The sequence below is a fragment of the Canis aureus genome, chromosome 2, assembly GCF_053574225.1.
Source record: "Canis aureus isolate CA01 chromosome 2, VMU_Caureus_v.1.0, whole genome shotgun sequence".
In the NCBI taxonomy this organism is placed as follows: domain Eukaryota; kingdom Metazoa; phylum Chordata; class Mammalia; order Carnivora; family Canidae; genus Canis; species Canis aureus.
This window is the reverse complement of record NC_135612.1, coordinates 55,257,870-55,270,184: the sequence shown is the minus strand read 5'-3', so window position 1 is coordinate 55,270,184 and position 12,315 is coordinate 55,257,870. Positions and strand designations below refer to the sequence as shown.

The following is a 12,315-nucleotide window of genomic DNA, read 5'->3' as shown; positions in this document are numbered from 1 at the left end:
GAACTCTTCTGTTAAAGTACCTCCGCGCACAGCCCTGGGGCTGTCCGGCCAGAGATGGTGAGTTCCCTTGCTGAGACCCGTCAGGGCCAGGTTGTGCAGTGGACAGTTCTGACTCCTCTCCACCTGAGTCTCTGCTCATCAGCAGCACCAGCTAATGGCTGTCTTCCTGACTCTGGCATGCAGCATTACTCAGCAGGAAGGGGGTGCCCTAGAATCTACTTTGGGGGGCCTGGAAACAGGGACTCCTAATGAATGCCTTGTACCAAAGCCCAGCAGGTAGACCAGATGCTAAGTGGAAGGATGCCAGAGACCATGTCTTGTTTTCTCTTTACAAGTCCCTCAGAGATTAACCTGTCGATCTTCTCTGGTTTCTGCCCACCTGCTGACCAGTCAGGTTATGAATGGAATGTTCCCCATGCTGTGTTACTTACAAGGTCCCTGTTGGTGGGCACGCAGGATCAGCCTGGGATGAGAGGGGAGCCCTTGGTACTTTGCTTCTGCCACTGCAGTCCTTCCAAACAGCCTTTCTGAGGTGACATTCAGAACAGAGTTGTACTCCTCTTCTGTAGAACATGGATTTCCTGGGCCTAAGTTCTGCAAATCTAACTCAGTTATCTAGTTCATCACTATTCTATCCCCAGCATGTAGCACAGTGCCTGGCTCGTGGCTTTTTATAAGGAACCTTTTTTTTTTTTTTTTTTTTTAAAGATTTTATCCATTTATTCATGAGAGACACAGAAAGAAACAGAGACACAGGCGGAGAAAGAAGCAGGCTCCATGCAGGGAGCCTCATGTGGGACCTGATCCTGGGACTCCAGGATCATGCCCTGGGCCAAAGGCAGGTGCTAAACCACTGAGCGACCCAGGGATCACCAGTAAGGATCTATTGAATGAACGATGAATGCTGAGCCACTGTGGTGTTAATCCTGGGTAGTTTTGAACTGTAGAATATGGTCAAGGTCTCTCCCATTCTTCTGCCTCCTACTTGTTATGGTCAGCTGGATGGATAGATTTTTTTTCAAAGATCAGTATCTCTGAACCTCCATAGCTTCTACGGCATGAAGATGCATTTACAGAAAATTTTGTCATACACTGGAACATGAATTCTATCACGGGGTCAGGTAGTCTGCTGAGGAATAGCTTTCAATGCAAGAGAGGAGGGAGGGCCGGGGAAGCAGGGTGCCTCCTAGGTGAGAAAGAAATGGGTAGGAGAGAGAGTGTGCTGACCTTACATGGGACTTGGGTATATCATTTCTTTAGGTAATGAAACTTGTCCAATGATCAAGATGGGAGAAAGGCTATATTTGGTACCCCCTTGGACCTGTGGGATCCAGAGTCAGTAGAGGCACTGACACTCTGGAGACTGCCACTTAAGTTGGGGTATGGTGTATAGTTGCAGCATTGGAGTTCTAGGCAAAGAGCAATCTGTTGTTATACCTAGAATGAGTGCTGCCCTCCCCCTTCCTACCTCTGTGCCTTCAGATGGATTTTGAGCAAGCAGTCTGGTGCCCAAGGGTTGTGATAGGAAAGGAACAGTTCTAGTATGTGGTCCTAAATCTCAGGCTAGAAATAATGGCTCCTGGTCTGGGCTTTTTCCATGACTACTCCCAGTAGATAGCAGGCATCTGACTGTAATGTCTTAGGCCTAGTCTCTCCCCTACTGAGCTTAAACTTAGGGTCTTGCAATACTCACATCTAGTGCCAAGCTCTTACTACCATTGCTGCTGCCACCATCAGACTCTGGGTGACTTTGTACTTTTGGGGAAGGCTTCAGAAAATTCGAACAGTGACTCAGCTATAAAACCCACAGGAGCTGGCGTAGAAGGGTGAAAGTGGAGAAAGTTAACAATCGGTCTAAAAATATTACTGCTGATTTGGTCTCTTGTACCCTCTGAGGTAGCATTAATGAGCTGGAACCCTCTGCCAGGTCCTCTCCTCCCCGTGACTTCCTGAGAGCTGTCTGTAGCTGATGCTGATTCTTGCCAGCATGTGAGTGGGGATGAGTGCCTCTGCTCCAGGAAGAGCACACTGCTTTTCTTAGTCACTTTTGGAGGATACAAGTGCCATACGCTTGGCTACCAGGCTGGAGGCACTTGGTAAAGCTCAGGCTTCCTATAGCCCTGGAGCTGTAGAGTTCAGGAATAGAGCAGAGAGATCAGGGCTTGGCTCCTGGGGTGCCTATGGACTTCTCTCCCACACTCCCCACCCCCTAAGCCGTCTGGGTTGTTAATACTTGACACCTGGCCTTGGTGAAGCTCTGTGCCCTGTGATGGGGAGTGGACTTCGAGATAGGTTACTGGCCTGCAGTATAAGTGACCTATTGCTTACATTGGGTTTAGGTTATGTAGCTTAGAGTGTGCTTTTCCAGTAGATAGACCTCCTACTTCAAGTTAGGAGTAGGGAAACCATCAGTTGCTAGCTGTTTGGCTCCTTCCCTCCCGATTCTCAGCTGGTGGAGATCTGTGCTGGCCACCCAGCACCCTTACAGCAGGGGAAGTATGGTCTCCTGACCTGAACCAGGAACAAGACAGGTTTCCATCTCTTGAGATGAGGTCCCATCTTCCCTAGAAACTTTTCCTGTGATCTATAGATATTCAAAGAACTACCTGGCCAGGCCCTGTGTGAGTTGACTATATCAGAATAGTTAGGTTACTCCAGGGCATCTGACCATACGTGACAGTTTCCAGAAACCTGGCTCCCTCTGTAGGTTGAAGGAAATATCAAAACACCTGGAAAATCCTAAGCCTTTTCATATTAGGTTTTCTTGTCTTCCTTGTATCTTGTAGCCAAACTCCTACAATATCCTTGGCCCCTTCCACTGTCATATTTGCAGGAAACTGCATGGAGGTGCTGATGTGACCCAAGTGTGTTAATCCTGGGGCACCCTTATCTTATGTCTGCAGATGGCATTGCACCTTTCTGAGCCATTGATCTAAGCTCTTTTCCTCTGTTCTTCTGTGTGGTTGGGATGGTGTTGAGCGAAGCACTCTTTCCTGCTCTTCGTACTTGAATATGGAAGTATATACCCATGGCTGTGAGGATCCCAACAGATGGCAGGGAAGTGACTCTTCTGACCTGCCCTTCCTCGAGCAGAGTAGCTCTCTTCCACCTATACCTATATATGTTTAGTTCTCTTTAAAGAAAGTATTTGAAACCAGCGGAAGGGGTTTTGTCAAGTAACTCTATTTGACAAGGCTTAGTAGCTACTTCTCTCAGCCTCTGTTTTGGTGATGGGCTGGGTTGGAACGAACTAAGATTTTTTTTCCTCTAGTTCCAAGTTGCCTCTAAGTCAGTATTGTGTCCATAAGTTGAATAACCTTGATGGAAAGGGTGTAGCCTCAGTGAGCACACTGGCTCTAAGGGATGTGATGTCTCCTTCCTTCCAGTACTATTCAGCAGATACTGAACCCCTGCTCTCTGCCAGATGTTGAGCTAATTACTGTTGGAGTGGGTTGGCCAGCTTGGTACAGAAGACAGAACTTTGTATACATGTGTGCCTGCAAATATCCATACAGATGTTTTTGAGGCTTTAAAAAGCTTGTTTAAAAGAAGATTATTTCTTCTTATAAGAAGAGGCTCCAAAGGTACTTATCATGCCCTGCCCCTCCCCCTCTGCTCCCACTGGGATTCTAGGCCCTATTACTTGTGCTTGATTCTTTTCAGGCTAGATCCAGTTACCTTGAAAGAGACAGAGATTCCAATGGGAATTGACTAGTTTTCCTTCGTGTCACTTAAAAAGAGTTTTTGTTTGGGAATAATTTCAGATTACTGAAGTTATAAAGTTATACAAGGAATACTTTTATTTCTTTTATCTGGACTCTCCTCTTGTGATTCTCACCTTCATCACTTGCATGTTCTTTTTCTGTCTCTACGTGAATTCGTCCTGGACCATTAAGAGCAGAGATGTTCTTATGTAATTAAAACCATTCTCAACTCTTTGTCAGCATAAGGTTGATAACAGTACTTTAATTAAAGTCCTGTTCATGCTCCAATTTCATCACATGACCCAGGATGTCCTTCATGGTACTTTTCTCTGTCAGCAGGTATCTTCTCAAAGCAGTAGGCCCCAGCTCCTTTTGCTTTGGCTCAGTATGAGCTTACAAAGTTTCTTGGTTGTCTTGAATATTTTTCACAACATTGGGCTTGCTTCAGTCAACATTTTTCCTGAACCTGTTACCAAGTCTGTACCACTCTTTCATAGTCTTTGTTCCTGGTTGTCACCCTCCCTCTCTCCTCCCTACTCCCTACCATGCACCCCACCATTGTTTTCAGAGATCACACTCCTTGGGAATGTCCTGTATAGCCACCTTACTGCTGTTATTTTAGTTACTAGTTGCCATTATGCTGTAAGAGCTGTGTTTAACCTACAGTTTCTAAGGCAAGGGAAATAATGACATATGGAAGGTTTTTGGGGTGTGGTAGGGGGAACTGATTAGAAGCTTGACGTAGCAAGCCTTAGGTTTTTCTAGATGAGTGCTTCTCAAACTTTAATGTGCACACAAACCTCCTGGGGATCTTGTTCAAAATGCAGGTTCTGATTCAGTGGGTCTGGAGTGGGGCCCAAGATGCATTTTTAATGAGCTCCTACAGTGGCAAGGCCCTAGAGAAGTTTCATGGCCTGAATGATTTAGATCTCAAGGCACTGACTTTTGGAAGGAGGGAGAGCTTTGTCAGTAGTTGATGGTCTTAAAGGAATTTTGAACAAAAGAGGGACGCCTGGGTGGCTCAGTGGTTGAGCATCTGCCTTTGGCCTAGGGCGTGATCCTGGAGTCCCCAGATTGAGTCCCAAGTCGGGCTCCCTACATGGAGCCTGCCTCTCTCTCTGCCTATGCCTATGTCTCTTTCTCTCTCTCTGTGTCCTCATGAATAAATAAGTAAAATCTTAAAAAAAAAAAAAAAAAGTGTCGATAACAGGAAGATAAAAAGATGTAAAGTCCTAAGTATTAAAAGGAAAAAAAATAGCTAGTAAATGGTACCACTACAGAAGCTATAGTTCAGAATCAGAGAATTGGGTCCCACCCTGTCACTGACTAGCTGTTACTTACACAAACACTTGCCCTTTGAGCCTTTTATTGAGATGGGGTAATAGTACTCATGTCTTAGAATGTAGTGAAGATTACTTACCTAAAGTGCTTCTAACAAAGCATCTGACATGTGCTATATGTACAGTAAATGAACCTGGTCCAGATCGTAGAAGAGATGATTGACTGTGAACCACGGGCACTTAAGGAAGTAGAGTTCATTAGTGGCCAACATGGATAGTCATGACATTTTCGTTTTAGACAGGCTTATTATCACATTGAGAAGAATGCTATAGTCATAATTCATAGCTTTGACACAGGAATTTGACAGAGCATCAAGATGTTTTTGTGGGCATGGTAGAAAAAAAGATTGCATGTTGAAGTAGATGATCTGTGGCTAGAACAGAAGTACCAACACAGTAGTGAACAGAAACTGATGTGAATGAGAAAAGTGGTTTTCAGTGGCACCCATTTTGCTTTTTTTTTTTTTTTTTTAAACTTAGGGTGAAGACAGTTACCATAGCACATGTTTATTGTCCTCCGTGTCCTCAGACACAAGCCCTTTGGGCCAGCCATCTTCTCTTGAGCTTTGCTCTGCTGCTTTATGCTGTTTCCCTTGATAGCTCCTGGAGTTACCTACTGTGCTATACCTTTTTTTAGGATTGACACACAGCTCTGTGTCTTCTCTTTCACTGGGGAGTGCTCCCTCTGACTTGTGCATTTGCTGGGGGCTTTTCCTTGAAGGTGCTACATTGTCAAGCAGGAGATACACATTCTTCCAAGCCTCATCTACCACTTGTCTCAGAGCCATTCCTTTTGTTCTTCCTTCTAACTTCCCAGTTCCTTCCTTCTCTGAAAATCTCAGTATTTGTTTTAACCCCAGGCCCAGGTATCACCATGGGTCCCTTGAATATCCATTTAGATGACCTCTCCAGTATTTCAGATTCCACACATTCCACGTCAGCCCACTGTGGTCAGCATCCTGTATCTTGCCATCCTCAAAGCTCAGTGTTCGCCATCCCACCACCTTCTTATTCTACCCCTTCATCCCTCTTGAAGCTGTCAGCACGTTGAAATGGCTGGTTTTACATTTGCTTCTACTCTGTTCACCCACTTCTGTGTTTCACCTATATCGCATGACCTCCCCTAGAGCTGCTTCCATCAGTTCTTGTCCCACTTCCTCCTGCATAGCCCTATGTGGGTCCAGTGTGTCTCTAGGTTCCTAACACTACTGGAGAGAGTGGCCATCGGTGTAGACATGGTCTCTGTCAGTGGGCCCCGGTGTGGTGGTGGCCTTCCTGTCAGCCTCCTCTGCCACCCCCACAGCAGCTCCTCAGTGTCTGCCTGGGACCTCACAATGAAGTCTCAGTGCCCTAACTTGGTTTTCAAAGTATGATTTGGTTGTTATCTTGTTATTTGGCACCCGACACTTAATTCTGTAAAATGTGAAGAAAAATGAGGCCCTCTAGGGTATTGGTACCACTTTTTAAGGCCAATATGTATGATCCGTTAGTTTTCACGGTGCTTTTATGCCAGGTTTTGCAGCACCAGGAAAGAGCCTTGAATAAATCTTCACACTTCCAGCCTTCTCAGGGCATGAGCTCCAGGGCTTTGATTTTGTGCTTTGGTGAGGCAGGGGCTTGTCAAAAGTATTTGAGAAGTTTGACAAGGATTATTTTTGGTGGATGTCAGAAGCCAAGCATTTGAGAAACACATTCAGCAAACGGTTATGTGCTCATGCTTAGGAAACTGCTTTCAAAGACCTAGTTAAAAAGTTTTCTTAGGGGATCCCCTGGGTGGTGCAGCGGTTTGGCGCCTGCCTTTGGCCCAGGGCGCGATCCTGGAGACCCAGGATCGAGTCCCTCGTCGGGCTCCCGGCATGGAGCCTGCTTCTCCCTCTGCCTGTGTCTCTGCCTCTCTCTTTCTCTCTCTCTATCATGAATAAATAAATCTTTAAAAAAAAGTTTTCTTTAAATTTTTTTATTTTTATTTATTTATGATAGTCACACACACACAGAGAGAGAGAAGAGAGAGAGAGAGAGAGAGAGAGAGGCAGAAACACAGGCAGAGGGAGAAGCAGGCTCCATGCACCGGGAGCCCGATGTGGGATTCGATCCTGGGTCTCCAGGATCGCGCCCTGGGCCAAAGGCAGGCGCCAAACTGCTGCACGACCCAGGGATCCCCCAAAAACATTTTCTTAAAAAACAATGTAATAAATGAACAGATTCCTTGCTGTAGGTGGTATAGACTCCCCCACCCCCAGGACACACGCATATTAGACTGGCTGGGATTAAAAAGACGGACTATAGCAAGTGTTGGCATGATGTGGAGGGATAGAAGTCCTCTTCAGCGCTAGTAGGAATGTAACATGGTATGTCCCCTATGAAACCAGTGTGACCATGTCTTTAAAAATCAAGGGTATATTTACCAGAACAAAATAAACACACATACTTATAGTATGCCCCCTGCACTTAAAAAAATAAAATAAAAATCTGGGACACCTGGGTGGCTCAGTGGTTGAGCGTCTGCCTTCAGCTCAGGTCGTGATGCTGGGATTCCAGGATCGGGTCCCACATTGGGCTCCCCAGAGGGAGCCTGCTTCTCTCTCTGCCTTTGTCTCTGTCTCTGTGTGTCTCTCATGAATGAATAAATAAAATCTTAAAAAAAAAAAAAAAACTAAAGATATACCCACCATATCTTCATCTTTTGGCCACAGGAGAGTCAGGTGGTCGCATCTGGCACATGCACTCTGTTGTGCATGGTACGTGTGTGCGGTGCCCCGAGAGCAGGCTTCCACTTTGACTTCATGTTTGGAGAGGTTTATTTCTGCCTCTTGGTACCTAGCACAGCCCCCAGCAGTCGGTCAGACTGACTTGGAACCCCAGTTCCAAGTCAGCTCTGGAGACCTGTGTGTTACTCAGTGACCTGGGGAGGGGAGCCAGACGTGGCCACTGCTGATTGAGCCCCTACACACACACACACACACACACACACACACACACACACACAACCATACACCCCCCCACACACACACACAACCATACACCCCCACACTCACACACACACACACACACACACACCACACCCCTACACCCCTCACACCTCACCCCTACACCCCCTCACACACCATACCCCCACGCACACCTCTACACCCCTCACCACACACCATACCCCCACACACCCCCCACGCACACCTCTCACCCCTAACACCCCTCACCCCCCTCACACACATACACTCACACCCACCACCACACACTACTCACACATACACTCTCTCTCAGATACACTCACCCCCCCCACACACACACACACTCTCTCTCTCTCTCTCTCTCTCTCTCTCTCTCTCACACACACACACACACACACACACACACACACACTACTTTGGTTTCACCTAACAGCCATTTTGAGGTGGACATGCTCCCTTGTCATGGGATGAAAACATTATCAGATGAGCGCTCCTTCCCTAGCCTTCGTGCTGCCATGCTCCATGGAAAAGCCCTTTTATTCCTTATTCTCATGGATAAGAGATGTATTTTCCTTTGGATTCCTTATGTCTTCAAGCCAAGGATAGAAAAATGTCCTCTTCTGTCCACTTTACCTCCCTTACCTCTTCTGGCCTTTGCTTCACTTGTTTTTGATGTTTGGTATTTAAATATTTATTGTGTACCAGGCACTGCTCTGCTGAGCATTTTGCATGTGCTTAATTATCGAACCCTCCTGACAAAGCTATGAAACAGTTGGTATTCCACACAAGATGTCATGAGAAAATGGGAGCTCCACGAGCTTCTCGGAGCACACAGCCGTAGAGAGGTGGTGTCAGACGTGTGGGGTTCCAGCCCAGGTTTGTCTTTAGCCAAAGGGGGCTTAATCACACTGTCCTGCTTCCATCTCAGTGTCTGAAGCTGGAGACAGTCTGTACAGGACAGGAGAGAGTCTGTACGTGCAAGGACTTGGCATGACGGAGCTTCACAGAGAAGCTGGTGTGCTCATGTTGAAACAGACTTGTGGAACATGGCATGAAATTCTGTGTATAGCTATATAGTGTTAGAAAGGTGGAATTCTTTGAATAGATATGTTGACAGGCAGGCAGGAAGGACCGTGGTTTGGGCTTCCTAACTGTGTTGAATGTGTCTCCTTTGTACAATGTGTGTACCCAGATGTTAAGAGCAGTTGTGACCAGGGTTCCTGCTGGCACAGCTTCCCAAATACCCTGCAGTCTGGGTGACACAGAGCAGTTTTGCTGCTATTGCAGCAAGTACTCTGGTCTTCAGATAGCTGTCCTGGAACTGCCTCCCTGGTTGGCCATTATCTGCTCGTTCTACTCTCACTGTGGTTCTGTCGTGCTTTGGTGATTGTGCCTTTGTGTATCTTATTGGGCGGCTGTGGGAGAAAAGGGAAGGACTGTTGGGAAGAAAACAAGGAGGTCATGAGACTTCTTTATTTTTTTCTTCTAGTACTGAGTGTGCTTCACAACCCACTGGGCAATGTCCTGGGGAAACCCCCCTTGAGCTTCCTGCCTCTGGACCCCCTTGGATCTGACCTGGTGGACAAGTTTCCAGCACCCTCAGTTAGAGGATCCCGCCTGGACACCCGGCCCATCTTGGACTCTCGGTCTAGCAGCCCCTCTGACTCAGACACAAGTGGCTTCAGTTCTGGATCAGATCATCTCTCAGATTTGATTGTATGTAACTTGTCACGGAGTTAGGTGGGCGGGGCAAGTGAGCTTCAAGGGGATGTGTGTCCCCCAGAACATGGGTGGGGGGTGGGATGACGGAAGTGGTGGAGACCACTGCGAACGTGTATGGAACTTATTCTCTACGGAATAGAGGGTGCCTTATACACTCCTCAAGCCATACATTTCAGGACCCAAGCAGCAGAGTCTCTTTTTACAAGTTACTTCAAGAGCTTTGAGAAAGTTAATTTCAAAAGTTAATATGGGAGTTCTTGCATTGTTCTGTTTCTTGGCCTGCTTGGTGATTTTCTTTAGCCTTGAAACAGTAACCATTTATGTACCTTTACATGTGTTATCTCAAAATTTCTAAGGGAAGATTTTAAAAATCATGCATTAGTAATTATCAGAGCCAGAATTTTAAACCCAGTCAGGCTGACTGTAGCTCCTTTATCCTCTTTACCTACCCATGCCACCTGTCAGTTTGAGGCCATGATGAATGTATGAACTGGTGCCTCAGAGTTAATTTATATAGCACATGCTCTTTATCCACAGCCATGTGTGACAGGTGAGGCACATGTGCTAAAGTAGGATTAGCAAATGGATGAGAATAGATGAGGGATATAGGAGACTGTGGAAGTAAATACATGGGAATGACTATGAGAAATTATCATAAAATAAAATACAATTTCAGGTGCCTTCTGAGCCTTTCTCCCCTGCCAAACCCCTGTCCGGTGACCATTCAGTGAATAGGATAGCTTTTCTTGCCCTTTTCTCTTCTATATCCAGGACTGGTACCTTTGGATGTGGTTAGTTTACTATCCAGAGCGTGAACTTTTAGGGTCTGTCTGTCTCCTGTCAGCCTGTCCTAGAATATGAAAGCTAGGTGTTCCCACTGCTTGTTGGTTTTATCTGTTAGGCTATGTTTGCAGATGGGTAATAACAAGCAGGTCCTTTTGATTCTCTGGACTGTAGTTTACTCCCCTATAAAATAGGGTTGGATGCTTGGGGTTCTGCTTATGTTAATTCAGATGGGGGCATGCCTGGGTGGCTCAGTGGTTGAGCATCTGCCTTCAGCCCAGAGCATGATCCTGGAGTCCTGGGATCGAGTCCCACATCGGGCTCCCTGCATGGAACCTGCTTCTCCCTCTGCCTATGTCTCTGCCTTTCTCTCTCTCTCTCTCTGTCTCGTATGAATAAATAAATAAAATATTTAAAAATAATAATAATAATTCAGATGGAACTCTGTCTTGAAAATTTACCTCATAACTAAATTTGATATTCTGGGATTTTGTTTAAAGAATTTTCTCAGATACCATACTCCCAAGGGTTAATTGGTGAAGGGATATGAGCAGACAGCTAACAGATGAAGGAGAGAAATAAGGGCACCTGGGTGGTTCAGTGGTTGAGTGTCTGCCTTTGGCTAAGGACATGATCCCTGGATCCTGGCATCGAGTCCCACATTGGGCTCCCTGCAGGGATCCTGCTTCTCCCTCTGCCTATGTCTCTCTGTCTCTCTCTATATATCTCTCATGAATAGTTAAGTAAAAATCTTTTTTAAAATTTTCAAAAAAGGAAAAAAGAGGCGGTATTTGAATTTACAGGAAATATTCTGAGTAATTAGTTTGTGGGGTCTTTTTTTTGATAATGTATCATTTTTATCTACTTAAGTAAAATTTAGTACTTTGACATAAGCTTATAATAAAACCCACACTCTCATACATTTCTGATAGAAAGCAGAACCTCATAGAAAGCATGTTGGCATTTTATATCTAGGAATTGAACCTAGAAAAAAACCCACCATACATATAAAGCAAGAAGTTATACCTTAAAGTTTGTATTTATAATCCTGAAAACTTGGAACGTGTCTAAATGTTTAACAGTAGGGGAGTAGGTTAGCGAAATGTAGCATGTTCCCTAAATAGATTATCATAAATTAATTAAAAATGATTATGAAGACTGCCTGGGAATATGAAAAAAAAATGAATTGGGGAGAAAAGTATTTGTTTAAATTATAGCATAGAACAACTAATCAAAAATGAATAAGAAGAAAGCCTAAAAGAAAATATCAGACCTAACTGGTATAATTTCTATATAGAGTATGATTATTGATTTTATAACAAAACTGTCCTTTAAAAACCTGTATCTTCCTTTTTGCTTCCCTAGTCAAGCCTTCGAATTTCCCCTCCACTCCCCTTCCTGTCTCTGACGGGGGGTGGTCCCAGAGACCCTTTAAAGATGGGGGTTGGGTCCCGGATGGACCAAGAGCAAGCTGCTCTCGCTGCGGTCAGCCCCTCCCCAACCAGTGCATCCAAGAGATGGCCAGGAGCTTCTGTGTGGCCATCCTGGGATCTCCTCGAAGCTCCCAAAGACCCGTTCAGCATAGAAAGAGAGGCCAGGCTGTACCGGCAAGCTGCAGGTGAGTGTGGATGTGGCCATGCATGGGGCCTGAGGCCTTGTTCTGGGCACAGGGAGTATGTGACCTTAGTTCCTAGACTGGTGAACTGTTCAGAAGAGGGACTTAGTTGTGTGGTGAAGTCTCTGGTCTGTTTTGTGGGGTAAGTACTAATGGGACAAACTCAGGAATTTCTCTGAGGCTGAACAGAGAGGAAAGACGCTATG

At 45.6% G+C, this 12,315-nt stretch overlaps 1 protein-coding gene across 14 annotated transcripts in view; it reads left to right on the top strand.

Annotated features, from left to right (window-relative positions):
* CPEB1 (cytoplasmic polyadenylation element binding protein 1) overlaps positions 1-12,315 on the top strand; it is a 95,045-nt gene that overhangs the window by 71,700 nt on the left and 11,030 nt on the right. For all 14 annotated transcript variants that reach the window (XM_077873585.1, XM_077873531.1, XM_077873594.1 and 11 more), the window contains 2 exons: positions 9,479-9,705; positions 11,860-12,112. In XM_077873585.1, the coding sequence (XP_077729711.1) occupies positions 9,479-9,705; positions 11,860-12,112 (480 nt within the window). The remainder of the gene's footprint in view (positions 1-9,478; positions 9,706-11,859; positions 12,113-12,315) is intronic.